The 23,133-nt window shown below is 34.4% G+C and overlaps 1 protein-coding gene across 1 annotated transcript in view; it reads left to right on the top strand.

Moving 5' to 3' along the window:
* The first annotated feature begins 4,505 nt into the window (after positions 1 to 4,505).
* The window catches only part of LOC123663826 (E3 ubiquitin-protein ligase TRIP12), a 45,494-nt gene continuing 26,866 nt past the window's right edge, over positions 4,506 to 23,133 (top strand). Inside the window, exons 1-15 of the mRNA XM_045598465.1 lie at positions 4,506 to 4,724; positions 4,803 to 5,077; positions 8,244 to 9,196; positions 9,376 to 9,486; positions 9,568 to 9,659; positions 9,745 to 9,843; positions 10,778 to 10,883; positions 13,065 to 13,138; positions 13,677 to 13,773; positions 16,255 to 16,470; positions 16,939 to 17,129; positions 17,483 to 17,671; positions 18,055 to 18,203; positions 18,409 to 18,544; positions 22,693 to 22,857. Coding sequence (XP_045454421.1) covers positions 5,019 to 5,077; positions 8,244 to 9,196; positions 9,376 to 9,486; positions 9,568 to 9,659; positions 9,745 to 9,843; positions 10,778 to 10,883; positions 13,065 to 13,138; positions 13,677 to 13,773; positions 16,255 to 16,470; positions 16,939 to 17,129; positions 17,483 to 17,671; positions 18,055 to 18,203; positions 18,409 to 18,544; positions 22,693 to 22,857 — 2,637 coding nt within the window. The 5' untranslated portion in view covers positions 4,506 to 4,724; positions 4,803 to 5,018. The remainder of the gene's footprint in view (positions 4,725 to 4,802; positions 5,078 to 8,243; positions 9,197 to 9,375; positions 9,487 to 9,567; positions 9,660 to 9,744; positions 9,844 to 10,777; positions 10,884 to 13,064; positions 13,139 to 13,676; positions 13,774 to 16,254; positions 16,471 to 16,938; positions 17,130 to 17,482; positions 17,672 to 18,054; positions 18,204 to 18,408; positions 18,545 to 22,692; positions 22,858 to 23,133) is intronic.

Genomic DNA, 23,133 nt, shown 5'->3' with positions numbered 1-23,133 from the left:
ACTTTCCATTGTAATAGAATTCCTATACCAGAAACTTCTATTATCATAGTTTTTTAGCTCGAATCTAATATTGAATATAAAATATTTACTCTGCTAAATCCATAAAACATTACAGTTGTAGGAAGCACATCGTCATTGGATCCGACTAGTAATTGTCTTTTTCAATGATTCTTAAATTACAAACCTATATTGATATATAATTTTAAGTAGGTTTATTGCACAAAATGAATCGGCTATTATTTTTTGTGTTGTTTACAGGACGTTGTATTAATGCTTAGTGACAGGGTGTCAGTGATTTTTTCATCTCGAGGTAAGCGGGGTTCACACGTGTCTGCAGCAGTCAGGTTGTCGACCGTCGGCCTTGGGGTGCAGCCCCTTATCAACTCGAAACACACCTCATTAATACCTACCTTATATTTATTACTGCAAAGTATATATTTCGATAGCTGATGTGACACTTATAAAAGGTTAAACTAAATCAGCATCTGAATGTCTACAATTCTCGTTTCTTCAAAAGGTATTGATGCTCAAATGTAAATCACGTGCTTGGAACTTATTTTTTTAATAAGTGTAATAATTACATATTTCAAGAAATTTTCCAAACTTCGCTGAAATATTAATTTGAAAGTTTTGGTTTTTTATTATTATGTGGTAGTATTCCTGGCTGCATAAAATCAATGTAAATAAATACATATTTATTTTAACGAAATCGTTTACCTTTTATAAACAACATAGAAAAGATAGGTAAAGACAACATCTTATAGTGATTGTAGATTTCGTCTCTCAACGAACAAAATGTATCACAAAAAATCATTCGATATTCTTATTCGTATAACCCTAGTGAATAAACTGAGACTTAGATTGGGCCATCTGGTATGACGCAACATAATGGGGATAAAATATAATGTCAAAGAATCCAACATTGCACGTTAAAATATTTACCAGTCATAAAAATACCATAGTGAATTCCTTAATCATTTATAGAAAATAAAATCTTTAGAATGAATCCTTATTTCCTACTTATATATATATTTTTATTTGCTTATTAAAACTATAATTTCAGTTTTTTTTTGAACCGACTTCCAAAAAAGGAGGAGGTTCTCAATTCCACTGTATTTTTTTTTTTTTAATGTATGTTACATCAGAACTTTTGACCGGGTGGACCGATTTCGACAAATTTTGTTTAAATCGAAAGGTGGTGTGTGCCAATTGGTCCCATTTAAATTTATTTGAGATCTAACTACTACTTTTCGAGTTATATCTAATAATGCGTTTTTACTCGACGCTTTTTTCGTCGACCTACGTTGTATTATACCGCATAACTTTCTACTGGATGTACCGATTTTGATAATTCTTTTTTTGTTGGAAAGGAGATATCCCAAATTTAGTACCAAGATAAGGAAACCAGGATCTGATAATGGGATCCCAGAGAAATCGAGGGAACTTCTTGAAAATCTGCAATAACTTTTTACTTGGTGTACCGATTTTAATAATTTTTAATTTAATCGAAAGCTGATGTTTGTCATGTGGTCACATATAAATTTTGTTGAGATCTGATAACTACTTTTTGAGTAATCTTTGATAACGCGTAGTTACTTGACTATTTTTTCGCCTACTAGTAGGTAGCTACTTGTCGATATAATAGAAGTCGGTTTTTTTTTCGTTTGTCGCAAACACAATTATTTCAAATTTTTTTACCTTAATAACCGTAAGCCAGCTTAATGACAAAAAAATCTAGCACTAGAAAAAGTATAATATTGTATTCTTTTTGTCCTAATTTAATATTTACCGCCGCTTTCTATGCCTAGTCTAATCAATTCTTATGTTATTCGTCATTTTTGACACGAATATTCTGAGGGTACACGTACAACGTGTAAAGGTCATGTTGCCCTTGCGTCGCTCTAACGACTCAATAACAGTAGCGTTGTTTAAATAATATCAATTTCGTGTGGTATTAGCAATCGTTCACGTCATTGTAGAAAGCCATACTTATTTCTACATTTATTCCTCAACCTATCCATTTTTTTACATTTAACAAAAGCCGAGCTGTGCGTTGATCTACCTACCTGCATTCGACTGCTTATTATTTTCGTTTCTTTTTCGTCCCACTATCGTCCCAAGATCGTATTTTGTAAGCAAGTTTATTTTAAACAGGTTGAAGTTGTTCTCCTAGCTTCAATGATACCGTTGTTCGATAAGCCTTTAAAATTTTATTTGATCCATTATAATTATTATTGATCATTTCTTTATAAATGTCTTTTTTGTTACCATAAAAATTTTATTAGTCAAACGTATTTTATAATAATATATTTATATTTATATTTTATGTTTTCATTTTTTTTTACTGTAAGATTTTTCAAACGAATTTTAAACTATAACTTAACTACATGTAGGTACCTATGCTTCCTATACAAATGTAAAGACCAGTCACCTATTAGATACTGTGTTATATTAAAATTTTACGCAAGTTCCCTGTATTGTCGCTGTTTAATATACGCAATGAAACCTAGTGGGTTGTACTAGAACTGGACTTCAAGACTTGTTGCCACTATCCATACTTATATATTAGATGCTCTCAGGCGCGCCCTTCAGAAGCGCATGACACGTTCTTTGTGTTCATACTTAATTTAATCACACTTATACAAACGCATGCAGTATTGCGAAGGTTGGCTCTAACCTAGCTGTTTAAATATGAAGTATAATTATAACACTTGTATCAACATGTTTAAATTTATTATAACTTAGCAAAGGTTTATGGAGATTTCGGTTAGGAGGTCAAACACGAACAATGATGGCTTTAATTACAATATTAATTGTTGGATTTTAAAGTAAATTGTTTGCAAAATATATATAATTATAATGTACTGTGTGGCTACGGTACTCAAGAATATAGCCACCCCCTCTCTTTCCGTGGGTGTCGTAAGAGGCGACTAAGGGATAACTCAGTTCCGCTACCACCTTGGAACTTAAAAAGCCGACCGGTGGCGGGATAACCATCCAACTGCTGGCTTTGAAATACACAGGGCGAAGACGGGCAGCAGCGTCTTCGGTGCGACAAAGCCAGTACTGCGGTCACCAACCCGCCTGCCTAGCGTGGTGACTATGGGCAAAGCATATGAGTTCACGTTATTTTTGGCGTAAACTTGTGGAGGCCTATGTCCAGCAGTGGACTGTATAGGCTGTAGTGATATAATTATAACGAGTATTGGGCAGTCTTCTAATAACCTAGAATAAATGGTAAAATAAAGTGAACATTAAAAGCTCGTTAAACTATAATAATATAATAGACAACTAGAATTAACGAGACTAGAATAATAATAATAATTATTATTATTATTTTGTTTAATTTATTTTATTTTACGGTATTTGTTATTTTCTAAAATTCTAAATTTCCTAAATACTTTTATGTTAAATATATAAAATTTAACATTTTTTTATCAAATTGTGTTGCTTCTATACTATGCGAAGGAACTTTGTTCCTACCTGGTGTCCCATGACACCACATAATTTTTTATATTTATATTTATATTTATTCGCGTTGACGCAATTTTTATTAAAAAAGTCCGTATATTTATTTCGTACTATAAAACTGCGTATGTATACGTATTTGTTATTAAGGTATGTTTTGTAAAATAGATTTATTAGTAAAATCTATGATTTAAAAACGCTTGAATTTTAGAGTAACATAATTCATACATACGTAGTCATAATGTTATTGTTCCTAACTTCCTAATCTTTTTGTTGACCAAGGCAGTGATGTTGTCATATTCAAATAAATGTTGCTAGTATCCTATTAACGTCAACTTATGTGGTAGTTTCTACTATCATAACAGTATAGTTAGTCATTAAAAATTAAACCTATCAATCAAACATAATAGTATTAATGCAAAATTAGTTTATTTTGCTTCCTTAACAAAGATAATGGTTTCTTAGTTAAAACCCATTTTTCTAACAGCGTCAAAAATAGTCGAGCATTAAAATCATAAATTAAATGTTTTAAATTATCGACTTATATTTAATTGCACAACGTTCATATACTAATAAAAACATCAACTTTAAAATTAACAATTTTTGTAATAACATGCCGGTAATGATGTACAATCGAGGAGTGTAATTTAATCCTAACCTATCTAACTTAAGAAGTACAACGTTTAACGACAGTTTCGTTTAACAAAAAAAAAATAAAAAAAAATTTCACTAACCTATCTAACTTAAAAAGTACAACGTTTAACGACAGTTTCGTTATACAAAAAAAAAAAAAAAAAATCACCCTAACCTATCCATAAATTACACTCCTCGATTGTACATGATATTCAACCAACATGCCTTCAGTCACATTCACTTAAAGATTTTTTTATATCGTATTTGCTTTGAAAATAAATAAATAGCTATTAGCTGTCACATTTAACAAAAGTGTTCAAAGCGCATTACTTCATTTATAAAATCAATAATTGTGTGTGGTAGAATTTTAAGTGCTCTAGCCTGGCAACACTAGACTTATTTGACAGGCAGCCAGCTGTATGTGAATTGAAAAATAAGTCGAAAAAGTGTAGCTGTCCTTGATGTGTCATCTATCTAGATAATTTCTGCGAAACGTGGAGCTAAATCGTTACGGCTATTACCGAAACAGCACATTTTGTTACAACAATCGAAATAATTAAATTAAGGAGTATAAAGAAGTTCGTATACATATAATAAAAGGCCTGCTCCGGTGGCAGCTAGTGGTACTAATTAATTGTTGAAATGTTTATGTAACGCAGCGTTATTCATATTGCTGAGTGTGTATTTTATCTTTGTTCCAGTTAAGCGGATAGTGCGTCGCAGTACGTTGTCCGAGCCAGAGTCAGTGAGTGACGGTGATAAGTGCTCGTGGTGATGTGTTTGTGATACGGCTAGAGGTGGTGGATGCGGAGGCAGCGGTATAACGCTCGCCCGGGCATGGTGCCGGATAGGTAGCGGGCGCGGGTGGCCTGCGCAGGCCTCACACAAGCAGCCGCGTGTGTCTTTCAGCGTCGTCTATGGCCGAGCAACACATCACACCGTCGTCGCACTCTGCACTCACGAGAGAGTCCAGCAGGTGAGCATACGATCATGTGTCACAACGTAATGTAACTATGATGAGCGCCCTGGGAGTGCACCTCTCAGCTATTTAAATTAACTTAAATTTATAAACAGCATAATATTTATGTATGCATAATATTAATTTATGTACATAAAGAAAAAAGTTTAACATAAATATTATACATAATCTTATTGTTGGTATTTTTAGTATTTATGTAAATAAATTCATATGAATTATATATATATATAAGGAAAAAAAACTTATGTATCTTTTCATTGTTATTAACTTATTACTTCTGTTGACAAAAAATGTGAATTATGTCTGATAGTGCATTTAATGATGTGTACAATATATTGTGATGACTCAACATTTCTTAATTTCTCATACTTGACATTAGTTCTTAGTCATATACACAATAAATAGTAAGCAATTATTTTATCTGAAACTTAAAAACTGATTTAATAGTTTTTTAAAGGAAAAGTAGGTATTACATAAATAAATTCTTTATAATTGGTATTCTTATCTTTGTGGTTAAGTACTGTTAAAAAAAATTAGTAGTATTTTCCTTGTGAAATTTTTTGTATAAAGTAAAACAAAATTAAAGAATTGAGAAATTTTTGATATGATAGGTACATTTCAGTTGCTCTTATTGTTCTTGATATATGATTTAGAACAATTTTCTATTACTAATCTAATTATGAACAAAAACTGTATTCCTTTTTACGAAAATTGATATGATATAGTTTATATAGAGTAGGATTGCAGAATGCTAATTTTTTTTTTTAATCAAGCATAAAATTAAATTAAATCAATAAAAAAAAAAACATTACACACTACCATGTATTTGACACACATAAATGCATATTATACTATTTTGTTGATTGTCAGTCTGTAGTCAAAGTGAAAATTTTTGAAAAAGGTTCTTATTTTCATTATTCTTTGGTTTTTTGTAATTTAAATTTTAATTATGGTCGAATTTCGATCGCTGGGCGACCGTTAGTTTCTTTAAATTGAAATTCTGTTAAGTTAAAAGTTTTTCAGAATTTACAGATTGTTATTATTTTTATATCGTTACTCTATAGTATTTACTATTTTTTTAATCTATTTCATTTATAATATTTTAAAACAATCATAATGTTGATTGTGGTTGTAAATATATAGATGTAATATATTTTTGAGCTTTTGCTTTAATGATTGTCTTCAGTTAGGTAAACTATATAAAAAATATAAAAATTGAGGTAGTAGTTTTAGCCTTACATAATGGAAGGTTTTAGGGATTACATTTGTATAGCACCTGATGTAAGACGTAAGGTGGCTGGCAGTCAAATAAATAAAACCATGACAGTATTCTGATCTACGTATCGACAACCGATGATCAACAACTAACAACTGACACCGACGACCGATCGGCCATTTATTTAAATCATTAACCTTACATACTATACTGCGTAAATAAAGTTTCAGTGTGATCTATACTGATCTGCACACTATCTGTCGAGGGTTGAACAACTTTTTCATACGAATGTTTTGAACATGGTGTCCACCAAGGACATTTAGTGACAGAATGTCCTTTTTAAGTTGTAAGTTAATGTAAAACTATGATGATAACAACTACGAATTATGTAGATGAAGTAGAACATTCTATTTTGATATTTGGCCCACATTAAAAACTTAATTGATGGTATAAAGTTTACAATTGTAAAAATATAAAAACATGATGTAGGATATTCTTTAAATATAAAATACAATAAAAAAAAAATACTTAAAATACACATAACCTTTCATTAATCTGCAATTGGTAAAATACATAATTTGTTGGTTGGCTTTTTAATAATTGAGGATTTGGTACGTAATGTAACTACATGCGGGACCTTATCATTACCGGGATGCTTTTCCAAAATACGACTCGTTAACCAACAACTAGGGGGCAAATTGTCTTACTTTACGATACCTATGTCACCAACCTTTGGATCTTGAGTTTTGGAAGACCATTTGTATCTATGCATTAAGTTGCTTAAATATTCTTGAGACCAGCATCTCCAAAATGTTTGTTGTATCCACTGAACAAATTGCGATGTGTTAGAGGATATTCATTTGGAATTGATTCTGGAATTATCTCAGTGTCACACTAATCGGCCGCGAGTTTAGACACGCTTCGACTTGGTTAAGGAGAGTTGTTAGCTGCTCATAGGTGAGTGTTGGATCACCGATAACCCTTTTATGGTAAAATTTTGGTAGATTTCACTCTTGCCTTTCACAATCGATCAAATTTAGGTACATGAGGATGAATGAAATGCTTGTTACTTATCAACAACCCAGGAACAGATCCATCCGGCTCGAAAGACCAAATGTGTAGCACCTGACGTACTAAGGCGGCTGGCGGTAGACCTTTGAACTAGTTGTGAACTACTTGAAGGGTTGAATAATTAAAAGTAGGTACGACAACATTGTGGTCTACGTATCGTCCACCGATATCGACGACTGATCGACTCCGACTGATCGACTGTTTATTTAAATCATTAACCTTACATATTATACCGCGTTTTAAATAAAATTTTAGCGCGATTTATGGTGATCTGCACGCAAACTGTCGAGCGTTGGACAACTTTTACATACAACAAATCATATTTATTGAATTATTACACAATATTCGTTAACGTTTTGTTTACAACACCAGTATTTTCTACAATGTATATACACTTTTAACACAAATCAATGATTCCAGTAATAGCTGCAGTATTTAAAAACACATTATATTTAAATGAAGCTATTAGTAAATTAATAATGTTTACCAAGAAGTAATTGTAAAATTACATTATTGTGATATTATGTTATTAAGTATGTTTAATAGTAAATATTGCAGTATATATCTGCATTTTTATGGCAATTTTCGTAAAATATTGTGCTCTGTCCCCATAATGTTTTGCCTTACACATTACTTCAAATTATTTAATTTAAATATTATATAGCTTAAATTAATGCATTAAGAAGTATAAAAATTTGCACTGGAGATTTTTATATGACCAACTGAGTATTTAGAAAATTTAAAGTAAGTTCGAATGGGGTGAAAATACTATAGAAATCAGTACTTTAGCTATTGAAGATCCCATCAAGTTTTACACTTAGTGTTAATTGTTAAATTATTTTGAATTAAAGTATGATAATTCTGTGTCTGGTACAGGTCTTCTCCTAGCAGGGTGGTGGGCGGTCGGTGGTTGCGTCAAGTGCGTAAAGCAAGTCGCAGTCGTCGAAGCCGACGCAACGTCACTCCATCCTCGCCGCGCACCAGCCGACATTCTACCGGCCGGACCTTCGACGCCGAGCCACAGGTGCAAGTCGAGCTTCGGAGGAGTTCACGACTCGTTAATACGCTACCGCGATCAGATTATTCTCTTTCTGAACGTTGGTCTTACGGAACCGACGTCTACGAGACACGCTACGACACCACAGATTACAAGCACGGTGATACGTCCAAATCGCCCATCGATTGCCCGAAGCGTGGACGGACATCGTCGCATGACAGGAAAAAACAGAAAAGCCATACCACGTCGATTAACAATACAACAGACGAGTGTGTCGCCTATTGCACACGCTCACGTACTGCTCTTAAGTCGAGTGAGAGTGTTTGTGAGCAGGTTCCCAACAGTGTAAAATCACACTCATTCGTGCGTAACGTTTCGAATCCAAGTCCCGTTGAGACTTGCACTCAGCAACAGTCGCTGAACCAGGCAGAGGGAGGCTTGCTTCCTCTGGACGAAAGGGACTACGCATATTCACCCTTCAGCTCCTCTACTATCACCGAGCTACTAGATTCCGACTACTCCGTATATAGTCCTACAGTGACCCGTAGAAAAGGAAAAAAGAGGAAACGTTCGACGCATCGTTCGTTGTCACACAGGAAAAGCAATATCTTCATTGACATAGAGGAGTGCAGAAAGAAGTTAAAAATAGACAAGCACAAGGAGGTCGAGGAGCGCAGCAAAAGCGAAGTAACTGAAAGTCGGACTTCGGACGACGAACCTGATAGACTAGAAGTAACTTCTTCGGCACAGGCATCCTGCACTTATCGGTTACGTAATCGACATAACCGTGACCTTGGGCCCCCTACTTCAACTGTTATTAGCGACAACACAGGTAATTAACACCCTAAGTAGTTTTTGGAAACATATTAATTAATAATTTTGTATTTAACTACACTAAAGTTCATTACAATTAAAGTGAGACTCGCTAAGCGGGCCTTATCAAACGTTCTTATCATCCATCAAGTGCAGCTATTATTGTAGATAATATAAGTATTAACTGTTTTGTTGTAGCGAATCCGTCCACAAGCGACGTGGTTCGCACGCAGACAGCAGCGGAACGTAAGAGTTTCACAGAATATAGAGGAAGGACTGCTACTCCGCCGCCATTCAGGGATTTACAAGGTAACTTATTGTTAATAACGAAACAAATAACTTTGGCTAAAAGGTAAAAATTGTTTTAAAATTATTTTTTTGTTTGTTCAGAAGCTAGTTCCTCGAAAGACCACAGCTCTGACAGCAAACTACTAATAGTTCCTCGTGATCTGCCATACTTACGTCAAACTAACGCAAGAAGGGTATGTTTTATTTCATTACATATGGTAAATCACATGATTTAAAAATAATATAAGAAACATGTTAATGATAATTGCATGTTTTCAGAGTATCGCTGCTGCAACGGGTGCGACCCTGGGTGCTTGCTTGACGAGGGGGGCCAGTAATTCGCAGCGTCAGAGACAGGATACTGTTTCCAAAAGACAGGTTCGATTATGGCACAATTCTTATGCATTCTTTAATTTTTTTTTTTATTGACAATGTTATTTCATGTTCTGAAATGGTGTTGGAATGAAGTGGAGTAAAGTTGGAATTGGTTTGTTGGTGTGAAACTGTAGTGGTGTTGTGTTCGAAATTCTGGTTCTTATATAAAGCACTATTTTTTTGCACACATTTAAAAAAAAAGAGTACGTAGTTTCTTGCTAATTTTTCTCTGCAGAATTTACAATCCGAATCGGTGGTAGGTTTACTTTTAACTGTAATCAATTAATTAGTCAAGTCAAATATAATTATAATTTGTAAAGTGACAATTCAAGGTCTATTCGAAGAAAGTAATTTTTGATTTTGTTTGAGAGGTAATTCCTATATTGCGTAATCGATTTGTAATAAATCTGACTATATTTCTATTGACTTTCATCGGTCTAGAATGATTTGTATTATAAATAATGGGATTCAAGTACACTTCGAGTTGAAATTGTTTTGAGGCATACTAAAATAATAGAATGGAACGCAGCCTAAACTGCGCCTATATAACGTCTGTCTGTAATGCTATCGTGTCCAATGGAGAAAAGAACCACGACCTTAATAGCGAATTCAGTAGTAGTAGTAGAAGTAGTAGTCTAGTTAATTAGTTATATATGTATATATAGTAATGTGGTAAAAAAAAACAAAAGGCATGTATTATTATACATAGGTATATTTATTATGTTTGATATATTTATTGCATATTTAATATCGTTATAACAACGAAAAGCTGTCAGTGTTGGACTTTCCTAGCAATTCTAGACAGTATTTAAACTGCTGGTCTGAAGTTATATTGTAAAAAAAAAACACACGTATAGTAACAAATATTTACTTCGTAAAAATGGCATTCGCTACTGAGAGCCCGTGCATGTTGTTTATAAAAAAAATGCGATTGCAGTCGGGCGCGGGCGAGGAGGCGGGCAGCAGCGCGGGCGGCGCGCGGCGGGCGCGGGCGCGCGACATGCCGCAGCCGCACACGCCCTCCACGCGGCGAGACAAGCGAGGTAACCGCGCTTGTGGTCGTGTCATGTGCTTCCAGCCGTCGACGCGGTACATCCTAGTTCGAGCCGTCGACTGTGAGGCGTTTATTTATTTATTTACTAGCTGTGTCCGCGACTTCGTCCGCGTGGAATAAATAAAAATTATCTTCAGTTCGCAGAGTTACAAAATAAATAATTTTCTAAAATAAAAGTAGTAAGTTACTCCTTACTACATCGGCTATCTGCCAATGAAAGTCCCGTCAAAATCGGTCAAGCCATTCATATGCGTTTAGTAAAAAGAGGTCATTTTAATATTACAAATAGATACTCTAATTTTATTTATTTGTATAGATTTTTCCTCTCCATTCTATATTCCGTTTTTTTTTTTAAAGAGTCTTATTTGGTAAACAAACCCCTGTCAATCGTAATTTACGTTTTTTCCGCATTTATCACTCAATTTCACAACACATTAGTTTACGGACACTTGTAAAACTCCATTTACTCTTTATTTCACTAAAAACAAATATCAATTTATCATTTTAAATACATAAAAACTACTAAAATACGAATTCCGAGAGCACAGATATATTTTTGAATATGACATTTCAATATCTTTTTTTAAAGGGCAAATAGGGATGTGGTCATAATATTTTAGAGGTGAATGAGTATAAGTGAATGAACAGCATGAGCGATAAAATAGGACATGTTCTTTACCTATATTTTAAATTTTCACGAATTATAATTTGTTAAATAATGTTACCGTAAAACGATTGGTTATTAATTTGTTTTTTTGTTATTAATTGTTTTTCTTTTTTGTTTTTTTTTTTATGTTGAGCACAAAAAAATGTTTACAAAATATTCCAAATGTCAATCTTTTATGGTAAAGTGTTCATTGTAAAGGTTTTATTTTATATTATGAATATTTCTGAATATCCATTTCACCCTGATCATTTTTAACGCTATCCCATATTATATTAAAGTATACCACATAGCAATGGCATAAAAGTTTACTGTAGTTCACAGGAAATTCTTTTGAGACTAGGATGAGACTTAGGATTACCCAATGACAGCTTCGTGGAGAACAATGTTATTGTCCTTTTTTTTAGATGTTAGAGAGAGTGTGCCGCCGGCGCAAGGTTTTTTATTCATAGTAAATACAAATAATGTGACAATATAATAGGGTCGACTTTTTTTTCTAGACACAGGCCGCGCCCTACTGTGTTGTATTTGTGAAGTCTTTTTTACCGATCATTTTACATAAACGAAATATGAATTTGTTGTCTTTTATAAAGAAACTCGATTTATATATTTTTTTAACCGACTTCAACAAAAGAAGGAGGTTACTCAATTCGACCGTATATATATTTTTATGTATGTTCGGGGATAACTTTGTCGTTTATGAACCGATTTTGATAGTTCATTTATTGTTGGAAAGGGGATATCCCTGGTGTGGTACCATGATAAGGAAGGATCTGATGATGGGATCCCAGAGAAATGGAGGGAAACTCTCCAAAATCCGCATAACTTTTTACTGGGTGTTCCAATTTTAATGATTTTTAAGTTATTCGAAAGCTGATGTTTAACTTGTGGCCATATATAAATTTCATCGAGATCTGATTATAACTTTTGGAGTAATCTTTGATAATACGTATTTACTTAACTATTTTTTCGTCTACCTACGTTGTATTACTTGTCGATATAATTGAAGTCGGTTTTCGTTTGCCTGCAAACACAATTATACACTTCGAAGACGAGTATTTCATACACGTCGAAATTCCTTCACTATTAGGTACTATAAACCACAAATAGGACATTATAAATAACCATTAATCAATGAAATTCCACTTGAGTACTGCTATTAATTAATTGTAGGTAATTAGGTTACGACCGTTACGCCGTCGGTCCCGGTTGTTATCATGTACACCTGATAGCGATCGTTACTCATAGTAGGGAATATATCCGCAAACCCGCATTGGAGCAGCGTGGTGGATTAAGCTCTGATCCTTCTCCCACACGGGGAAAGAGACCTATGACGAGTAGTGGAATATTGGACAGGCTGAAGTATTAATTGTGTAACATTTCCTACTGTCCATATTTTTTTTTTTCTTTACCAAAGGCACAAGATGCATTATTGTTATTACTTTTATACTTTTTCTTCAAAATTGTTTTGATTGATTCCGTGTTTTATATATCTATTTATAGCAGGTAAAAGCAGCCTGGGTTCGTGTGCTAGTACCGGTGCCGCGTCCAGCCGATCTCATCCTCACCTTTTAACCACGGTAAGATTTTTTAGTAGATAATCTGTACTCATTTTATAAAGAAAAAGGTTTGATTTGGAAGGGTAAACTCGAAAATAACATTTATATGTTAACTGATAATCCGATCTAAGCCGATTTTAAAAATTCTTTAATCTGGTCGATTTTATTTTTGTGTTACCCACACATTAGGAATTCTAAACATTTTTGAATATCATATCAAAAATTGACGCGTCTCCGACTGACCGCACGGTCAGTCGGAGACGCGGGTTCGAATCCCGCTGGAGCGGTCAATTTTTGATATGATATTCAAAAATGTTTAGAATTCTTTAATCAGCAGTATGCTACGTTGTGTGACTAAGTGACATGGGCTATGTTTTATCAGGCGAAAACGGATCAGCCAGAATAATGTAATGTCGGAAAGCTAGTAATATTATAAAAATAACAATTTTAGTGTGTAATAAAATAACAAAAGTATTATTAACCGACTTCCAAAAAAGGAGGAGGTTCTCAATTCGACTGTATTTTTTTTGCATTAATAATTTTTGTGTGTAATAAACAGGGTGCCGTTGCATCCACCTCGTCTTCACCGCCGGTGCCAGCTTCCGTCGCTTCGATGCCTGACAACGCGTCCAGTGATGGAAAGCCTAAGGGCAAAGGTACTTCAAAAATATCTTGTCGTTAGCAGCTAGTATACATTAAGTTAGTCGACATCGACTTCATCACGCCAATGTCACTTGAATCCTTAAAAATGATCAAACAATAATTCAAAATTATTGGTTTTTATATAACTAAATATAAACGATCTACGTAAGATTGCCGGTGTAGGCTGGATGAAGATTGCGGAAAACCGGGATGTCTGGTGCGAACTTGGGGAGGCCTATGTCCAGCAGTGAACTGCCATAGGCTGAAGTGATGATGATGATGATATAACTAAAATGAGGAGAGTACTTTTACTCTTACTGATTAACTTTTAGATAAGATTGTGTGTATTTCACAAAATTGTGAAATTATTGACACCATATTGTGCTGTTTTTAAAACGCTATTGCTAACAAATACAATTGCAAATTTTTAAACGCTATTTGCGGAAGTCTGCAATTATAATAATACTAGCACCCGCACCGGCTTCGCAAGGGTGCAATGATGATACTAAATATAAAATATATAATAAATATTTGCAATGTAAGTGCAATAGAATATGTTTATTTACGACACCGCATTAGAAACCTATAAAACTATCAGTGTTTCTCTACTTATATTATGTATGTATTATACATATAAACCTTCCTCTGGAATCACTCTATTTACTGAAGAATACCGCATCAAAATTTGTCGCGTAATTTTAAAGATTTAAGCAGACAGCGGGAGACGAGTTTGTTTTATACCATGTAATGATATTGTTGATACTGTGTTGATTTGTTGATACTGTGACGGTGAGTTGTTTTATAATATTCGATGCGTAAACGATAAACCGATGACGGAGCGGGTTAATGTTTGTGGTACGGTTTTAGAGTTTGAAATCGACAGTGGGTCTGCTGTCAGTGTATTGTCAGAAAACACATTTAATATTTATTTTAAAGGTTTAACTTTATCAACATCAAATAAGAAGTTATTAAATTACACGGGGGGAAACATTGAGACATTAGGAGTAGTGCGAGTGCCCGTATCGTATAGCGGCGTTACACGCGTATTGGATATGTCCGTAGTACGGAATGGCGGGCCGCCGCTCCTCGGTCCTGATTTTATTCGAAAGTTTAATTTAGAACTGGCACCCGTGTCTGCTAGCGATACTAATTATTATTTACATGCTGGGGATGAATTTATCATCATCATCATCATTACAGCCTATCACAGTCCACTGCTGGACATAGGCCTCCACAAGTTTACGCCAAAAATAGCGTGAACTCATGTGTTTTGCCCATAGTCACCACGCTGGGCAGGCGGGTTGGTGACCGCAGGGCCGGCTTTGTCGCACCGAAGACGCTGCTGCCCGTCTTCGGCCTGTTTATTTCAAAGCCAGCGGTTGGATGGTTATCCCGCCACCGGTCGGCTTTTTAAGTTCCAATGTGGTAGCGGAACTGTGTTATCCCTTAGTCGCCTCTTACGACACCCACGGGAAGAGAGGGGGTGGCTAAATTCTTTAGTACCGTAGCCACACAGTACATGAATTTATCAATAAGAAAATATTATCAAAATTTCCAAAGCTTTTTTCAGACTCATTAGGTTGCTTCAACAAATTTAAAATAGTTTTACACTTAAAAACCGATGCTCGACCTATGTTTTTTTAAGCCTAGGCCAGTAGCATATGCTTTGAAAAATAAAATTGATCCCGAATTAAACCGTCTGATAGATTTAGGTATTTTGATGCCGGTCGGACCACGCTGACTACGCATCGCCAATCGTGCCGGTCTTAAAAAAAGACGGTGGGATTCGAATCTGTGCAGATTTGTCTGTTACAATAAAGAAAAATCTAATTATCGAACAATACCCGTTGCCGACGGTTGAGGATCTTCTCACAAAATTACACGGTGGCGAGCAATTTACCAAACTTGGTTTATCTATGGCGTATAATCAGTTGTGCTTATCTGAATTATTAATTTCAATTATAAGTTTAAACATTAAATAAAAGAGTATATGCGTGTGTGTGGCAAATACATAGTAGTGTGTGTAATGTTTTTTTATTGATTTAACGTATTTTTTTATGCATAATTGTAAAAAAAAATCAGTATTCAGCACTCCTTCTTTGAATAAACTATAAGTGTGCGAAATTTATATACTCCTCCTTCCGCGCAATTTTCGGTAAAGGGGGGTACAAAGTTTTCGCTTCAAGTGTTAATATATAGATATATTTTGTTTTTAGATTAGAATGTTTTTTTACATTAATTGCGATCGTTATTTAGCATTCTGTGTGTATAGTGACAATTATAACATTTTAAATAATAGATAAATCATGCCTCACACTAGGAACAGAACGGTCCCCACTAGGATTTACTTCTGTGTCGGTGGTCCGGAAATACACATCAAAGATATTCATTAAATCAAATTGGCCAAAAAAATTGTTTGGCATGACGGTCAGTGCCTCGACCGGTGAGCCAACGCGTTGATAAATTGAGTTTGTATCACGTTTACAATTCCACAGCCTCGTCATCGGCGGAGGAGTGCTCGGCGGGAGGCGCGGGGGGGCCGGGCGGCGCGGCGGGCGGCAGCGCGGGCGCCGAGGAGTCGTCGTCGGAGGAGGGCGAGGTGGGCCGGCTGCAGGCGCTGCTGGAGGCGCGCGGCCTGCCGCCGCACCTGCTGGGCGCGCTCGGCCCGCGCATGCAGCACCTGCTGCACCGGACCGTCAGCGCCAACTCGGGTGAGGGCCGCACTCCAGAACTTCGTTACGGACTTGAGAAGGCCCATGTCCAGTAGTAGACTGACTGACTACCTTGAAATAGAAAAAAAAAAAATTGCATGTATTTAGAATAAAAAAGGACATGGGTTTATAAGCCCGTCGATGTATATGACTTGTAAAAAAAAAAAAATAGACTGCGATAGGTTCAGGCGAAATTTAAATTGATGAAAAAAAAATATTTTTAATGTTTTAATCGAAATAAGATCTTTTTTAACATGATATTTAAATAAGACAGACTTATTTGCAGTGTATATGCAATAAATGGCGTGTTTACCAGTGTACTTATATTCTAGAATGTTTAATATAGAAAAAAATAATTGGAATCACCCGAACAGCACTATACCAATCTGAAAACGTTGTACTATTATTTCTGTGCACCGTTTGCGACCAAAAAATTTCATTATTTTAAAATATAATTTTTAACAACAGCCGCATCAAAAGCCGCACAGCTACTGGCAGGGCTGCAGGCCACAGGGGATGAGGGCCAGCAACTACAGGCTGTAATAGAAATGTGCCAGTTGCTGGTGATGGGCAACGAAGATACATTAGCGGGCTTTCCCGTTCGCCAAGTCGTGCCCGCTCTTGTCAATTTATTAGCTGCTGAACACAACTTTGATATGGTAATTATTTTGTCCATTAAGATTTAAAAAACCCTTAATATTTTTTTTAAATTATACCAGAATATATTTTGCAATGTAGTTAATGGTAGTGCAAATATATTTGACTAGTGCTATATCTATAGAAATGTGTACTATATCCTATGATTGCATTTTCTGCTATCTATAAATTATTTTATATTTGGTCACTTTTTGTTACTTATAACTTGGATAAAACGTGACCTTATTATATTATTTTATTGTTGTTTGGTTTATTATTGTCTTTTACTCCAAACGGAAATTTTTGTACTAAACCACATTATTTTCTCTAAACTTATCTTTAAATTGTTGAAATTGACACTGGTGGAACACTTCAGATGAACCATGCTTGTCGAGCTCTCACATACATGCTGGAGGCCCTGCCGCGCAGTAGTGGTGCTGTTGCACTGGCAGTTCCTGCATTCCTCGACAAGCTACAGGCCATCACATGCATGGACGTTGCTGAACAGAGTCTAACAGCACTCGATATGCTGTCTCGAAGGCACTCCAAGGCTATTCTTCAAGCGGTGAGTCAAAATTAATAGCTTACAATACGATGGTATGATTAATATCAATCAAGATATTTAATTGTTCTATACATAGTTTAGACTACTATCGCACTGCGTTTTGTTTCCAAGAGAAATTTTAAGAAGGTTTTCGGTAAAACGTGGACTAAAATTTCAGGGTCCAAATCAAACGAAAGATATAAGAATAATGAAAACTTCTTATTTGTCCACAAAAATCATCTCTTTTAACTGTGTTGTCTCTTAGTAAGAGAAATGTGGCTTATAATTGTTGGTTATATATTTTATCGTCTATATTACCTATAATACTTATTTTAAATTTTTAACCTTCTGTGTAACATTGGTCTAACAATATAAAATGTTAATATTGCGTAATTTTTTGACAGAGAGGTGTATCTGCCTGCCTGACTTATTTAGACTTCTTCTCGATCAACGCTCAGCGTGCAGCACTTTCGATTACAGCCAACTGCTGTCAGAACCTCACTCCAGATGAGTTCCACCTTGTCAGGGACTCTTTACAATTACTGGCTAACAGGTAAGTCATTATAAGCTTTTTAGCTTACATTTTAGCTTTCAATACTTTCACTTTAACACGATTTATCATGATTATTACTTTGACTTTTCTGATATTTGTTGTAAGAGCCGTTAAAATGAAAGGGTTAATATGTCATTTACGTCCAATATAGTCTGTCAACTACAATGAGATATAAAAATTTAATATAAAAAATAAATATTTGCAGACTTACTATTCAAGACAAGAAATCCGTGGAATGTGTTTGCCTGGCCTTCTCGCGTCTAGTAGATAGCTTCCAGCATGATCCTGCGAGGCTGCAAGAGATTGCCACTCCTGAGTTACTTACTAATTTGCAGCAACTTGTAAGTTTATTGCTTAACTTTTTATATTACTATGGTAATGATTTCAATTTTATATGAGGTCTGTCGGTCCTTATAAAGTCATTAGTGTATTTACTAAATGTTGAGAGTAAAAAATGTATGTTGTATATATATATCAGTATTTTTACTATGTTTAGTTTTTTTATTATGAAAGTAATTTTTGCTACAGATGAAATCAGTAAGTTTTGTGAACTGTGATGAAGTTAAACTTGTCAAGTAATATTATGGTAGACTGACGTCATAGCGTTTGTTGAACGTGTGTGTTATTTTCAAAATTCTTCATACGTTAATATTATACTGGTCAATGTGGACTTATTTGAATTATAGTACTAACACCGGTTCTTTTAATGTTAATTAGCTGACCGAAAGAACGAAAGAAATATACAGTCGACTCTCGTTAATTCGAACTTCTCTATTCCTTACAAAATCTCTTTATATTTTGAACTAAATCTATACATTTATATACATTTGGTAATACAATGGTTTCGAACGAAAGTTGCAGAGAGAAAAAAAAATAGAAAGCTTGTAAGTAGGTACATTTCGAGACAAGTTCAAACTTGTACATACATGTATCGTCGTACACGAAGTCTTTGTTTTTATTATGATAAGTTTGACAAACACTTCCGCACGAATCAGTGTGACCAGATTTCATTTAACGAATCTACTGCCTGTGGAGGTTAAAAACTACAAAATTCTACCAAAAGAGAACGAAAAAATACTAAAAATCTATTACATTTTTTTCGCTGTTGTGTTACAACGAAAAAGCAAGTTCTCTTGATTATAACGATAAAATAACAAAGAAAACACTATAAATTTGATAAATCAGTGTTTGTTACTTAAAATCTACAGAATACAGAAATATAGGTACAGTTGACTCTTGTTAATTCAAACCTGCGATAATTCGAACCTATAATTCAAAGTCATCACGAGTTCCCTACAAAATCTCTTTATATTTTGAACTAAATCAATACATTTTGTACACTTGGTAATTGCAACGAAAAAAACCATTGCCACGTAACATAATTGTGTTTGCAGGCAAACGAAGAAAAACCGACTTCAATTATATCGACAAGTAATACAACGTAGGTAGACGAAAAAATAGTCAATTAAATACGCATTCTCGATGAAATTTAAATGAGATCACACGAGTCCATTAATTTGATTTGAAAGCTCTATTTCCTAGCATCTTCAACGTATTCCACTTTTTATTGAAATTTTGTGTTTCACTCGGAATTGATAACTGTGGGAAGCCCCTACATTCCAAGGACAATAATATTCAATCCTATGAAATACAGCTTAAATTGGCTTGTTTAATAAGAGCCTATATAAAATGCCTCCGGGAATTACCATTAATGTACAGTTAAATTTAGGTAATAACAATGTTACAAACCTCAAAACTCGTATAATTTAAGTTTCATGTGCTAAAATAGAGTAAATCGGAAGATTATACACTAAAATAATTTTATCGGTATTTATTCACCAAAATCGGGAGATCCATCGATTAATCGGTAACTTTTACATCTCTGGCTCACGGCACGAATGGTTACGAAAAGAATAAAATTTAAAGATAAGCCTGCCTAATCTATTTTTTTCAATATATGTGGGACTGCCTCAACAGCTTTTCCTCTCGAATAACTAATATTAGAAAGAGATAGTTACAATCCATTCGATGAATAGGAGAATACCCCGTATTTTTTCGAGAGGTTTGCCATATGAAGGAAAAAAAGTACCAGAATAGTTGAAAAGCGTGAATTCTACCAAAATATACCAAATAATTTTTACCTACTACATAGTGTTACCGGTACCTCGAAATCTACCAAAAAAAGTAGAAATCTACTGAATCTGGTCACGCTGGGACGAATTAGTTTGTTTAGTTATGTTTCAGTTACTGTTACTAGACGTGGGTTATAACAGGTAAAACATGTTACCTGTTATGTCTGTTACTGTTATGGAAAAATAACAGATATCAATACCTGTTATAAAATAACAGCCTGTTGTTTAAGTTTATGCCGATGACGAATTTTGTTCTTGTAAATTGTAAACTGAATAATTCCCTTCATCAACCGACTTCCAAAAAAGGAGGAGGTTCTCAATTCGATTGTATTTTTTTTTTAAATGTATTACTCCAGAACTCACTGGGTAGACCAATTTCGATGATTCACTCACTTTTTTATTGAAAGACATTTTTATGCCTAAATAGTAAAAAAAATTAAACCTAAACCTAAGTCCTAACAAATAATAAGAAAACTAACTAACTATAACTATTTTAATTAAACTAATTTAAAAAACAAGAAATACAAGAAAATTAAAATTTCGCCTATCACTTCCAAAATTCAAAACGCTTTGTAATTCGTTCGATTATGAAATTTTAATAAAGAGGGAATTTCACAGTTTAAACATTATCAATCATAATCATGAACTGAACATCAACTGAATATCATTCTTATTTGTTATGTCGTAAAGTTAAATTTACAAGGTTAATTTATTGACCGATCATGTCAAACCGGGATGAGCCAACGTTTGGATACATAGTATAATTTCAAACGAGTGACACATATTTTATTTAACAATGTTTGGCTATTAAAATACTTATATTTAAATAATAAAATTGGTTTTACAGTACTTGATTCATAAAATATTATTTATTAGTAACGTATTATAATATAAAGATTTAGTTGGTAGTATGTTTATTTATTTATTTTAAGTGGTTCACACAATATGGCACTACAATTCTTACAATGTATCCGAATAAGAAGACAATACATAACATGACCACATTTGGGAGTTAATTTTTCAATGAGATTTGTTCTTAGAATCTATCAACTATATTTTTGGGGTAATAAATACTAGGTGCTTCTCTTTTTGGCATGGTATAGGCATTGTAGTGCAACTGATAGGTAAACATGTGTAATTGTGAATATAAAATACTAGGTGTTTATTTTGCAAGGCGCGATACTTATGAGCTAGAGGGAGATAAGAAATGTTATAAGATTTTGAGAAATAACAGACTGCTAATAACAGTTGCGGTAACAAATAACAATAGTATTTGGTATAAGTATTTGATATTTATGTATCTGTATTTAATGTTATTATAGATAACAGTTATTTCAAATTCAGAATAACAGTTGTTATTTGTTACTTTCAAATACCTGTTATTTTTATCTGTTCCAATAAATACGCCTCACGTCTAACTTTTACTCTTTCGTTGTATACAGATTTAAAGTTTGTGTTAGTTATGAGCATAGATCAAGTATTTTTTTTTACTTGATCTATGGTTATGAGTTCTTAAAACTATAAATGTTTGACGATTGCTGAAAAGAAGAAGTTAATTGAAATAGTAGAGGGATTTGAGAAGAAAGGTGACTTTTAAGTAGAGGGATTTGAGAAGAAAGGTGACTTTTGTCATTGTTAAAGAATAGCAGTTACTAAATTTGTTTGTAATTATTGATCAACACTTAATAATTAGAAGTTTTATTTATTTTCTCTTAAAAATTTCGAACCATTTGATATTTCAAACATTCGATAATTCGTAATATTTTTCGAGTCCCCTAAGTTTCGAATTAACGAGAGTCGACTGTATTTAATTTTTAGGGCAATTATGTAATTGTTTAGATTAATGCGCAGATATTAAAATTACAAACTTATAACAATTAAAATTACAAACCTTTAAAACCAAACAATGAAAAAAATATGAAAATGTAAAAAAAAAAAATGTAATAATGTGTAAAGGAATGGAATTCCCTGCCGACGTCTGTAGTTCCGAGTTCATACAACCCGAACATGTTTAAAGCGCCAGTGAACAGGCTTCTTCTGGACGAACTCGCTCCATCTTCGACCTCGTCTGTGCTCTAGAGCTAGACTGAGGTCAAGAGTAAGCCCATAACATGATTAAAAAAAAATGTAGTAATGTCTACAACTATACAAGGGATAAAAATATTTGGGACAATCTCATAATTGCCTAAGTAAAGTCTCGCATCATTAAAATTACCAGACATTACAAAATACAGACAAAAAAATATTATAGTTCAGTAAAACATAAGAAAGAAAAAAAGCTAGAACAATCTAAAAAAAATAATAATAATCTATGATACAATATACATAAAGTCATCACCAATTCACCATCGCCGCAGTTGGTGGTCCAGCCGCCTCTGATCTCGGGCGGCACGTTCATCACGGTGCTGCGCCTGCTGTGGCTGATGTGCGGCGCCTGCCCGCAGCTGGCGCTGGCGCTGCACCAGCGCTCCATCGCCGACACGCTGCTGTGCCTGCTCACCGGCTCCACGCTGCACCAGGAGGTAGCACCCGCTCTTACCACATCTTGCTAATTGTTGTAATGTAGCTTTGTCATATATTGTTCAAGTAATTAATGTCAGGCTATTAGGCTACAGATGTATAGAGTTTAAAATTAGTCTAGCCCGTTGGCACGTTGATTCAGCCTGTAAAATCCCACTGCTAGGCATAGGCCTCTTTCCCTATGTAGAAGAAGTATCAGAGGTTAATCGACCACGCTGCTCCAATGCGGGTTGATGGATATATTCATACTACGAGTAACGATCGCTATCAGTTGTAGA

The sequence above is a fragment of the Melitaea cinxia genome, chromosome 2 (assembly GCF_905220565.1).
Source record: "Melitaea cinxia chromosome 2, ilMelCinx1.1, whole genome shotgun sequence".
In the NCBI taxonomy this organism is placed as follows: Eukaryota; Metazoa; Arthropoda; class Insecta; order Lepidoptera; family Nymphalidae; genus Melitaea; species Melitaea cinxia.
Note: the sequence above shows the minus strand (reverse complement) of the source record. Positions and strands in the feature narration are given on the sequence as shown.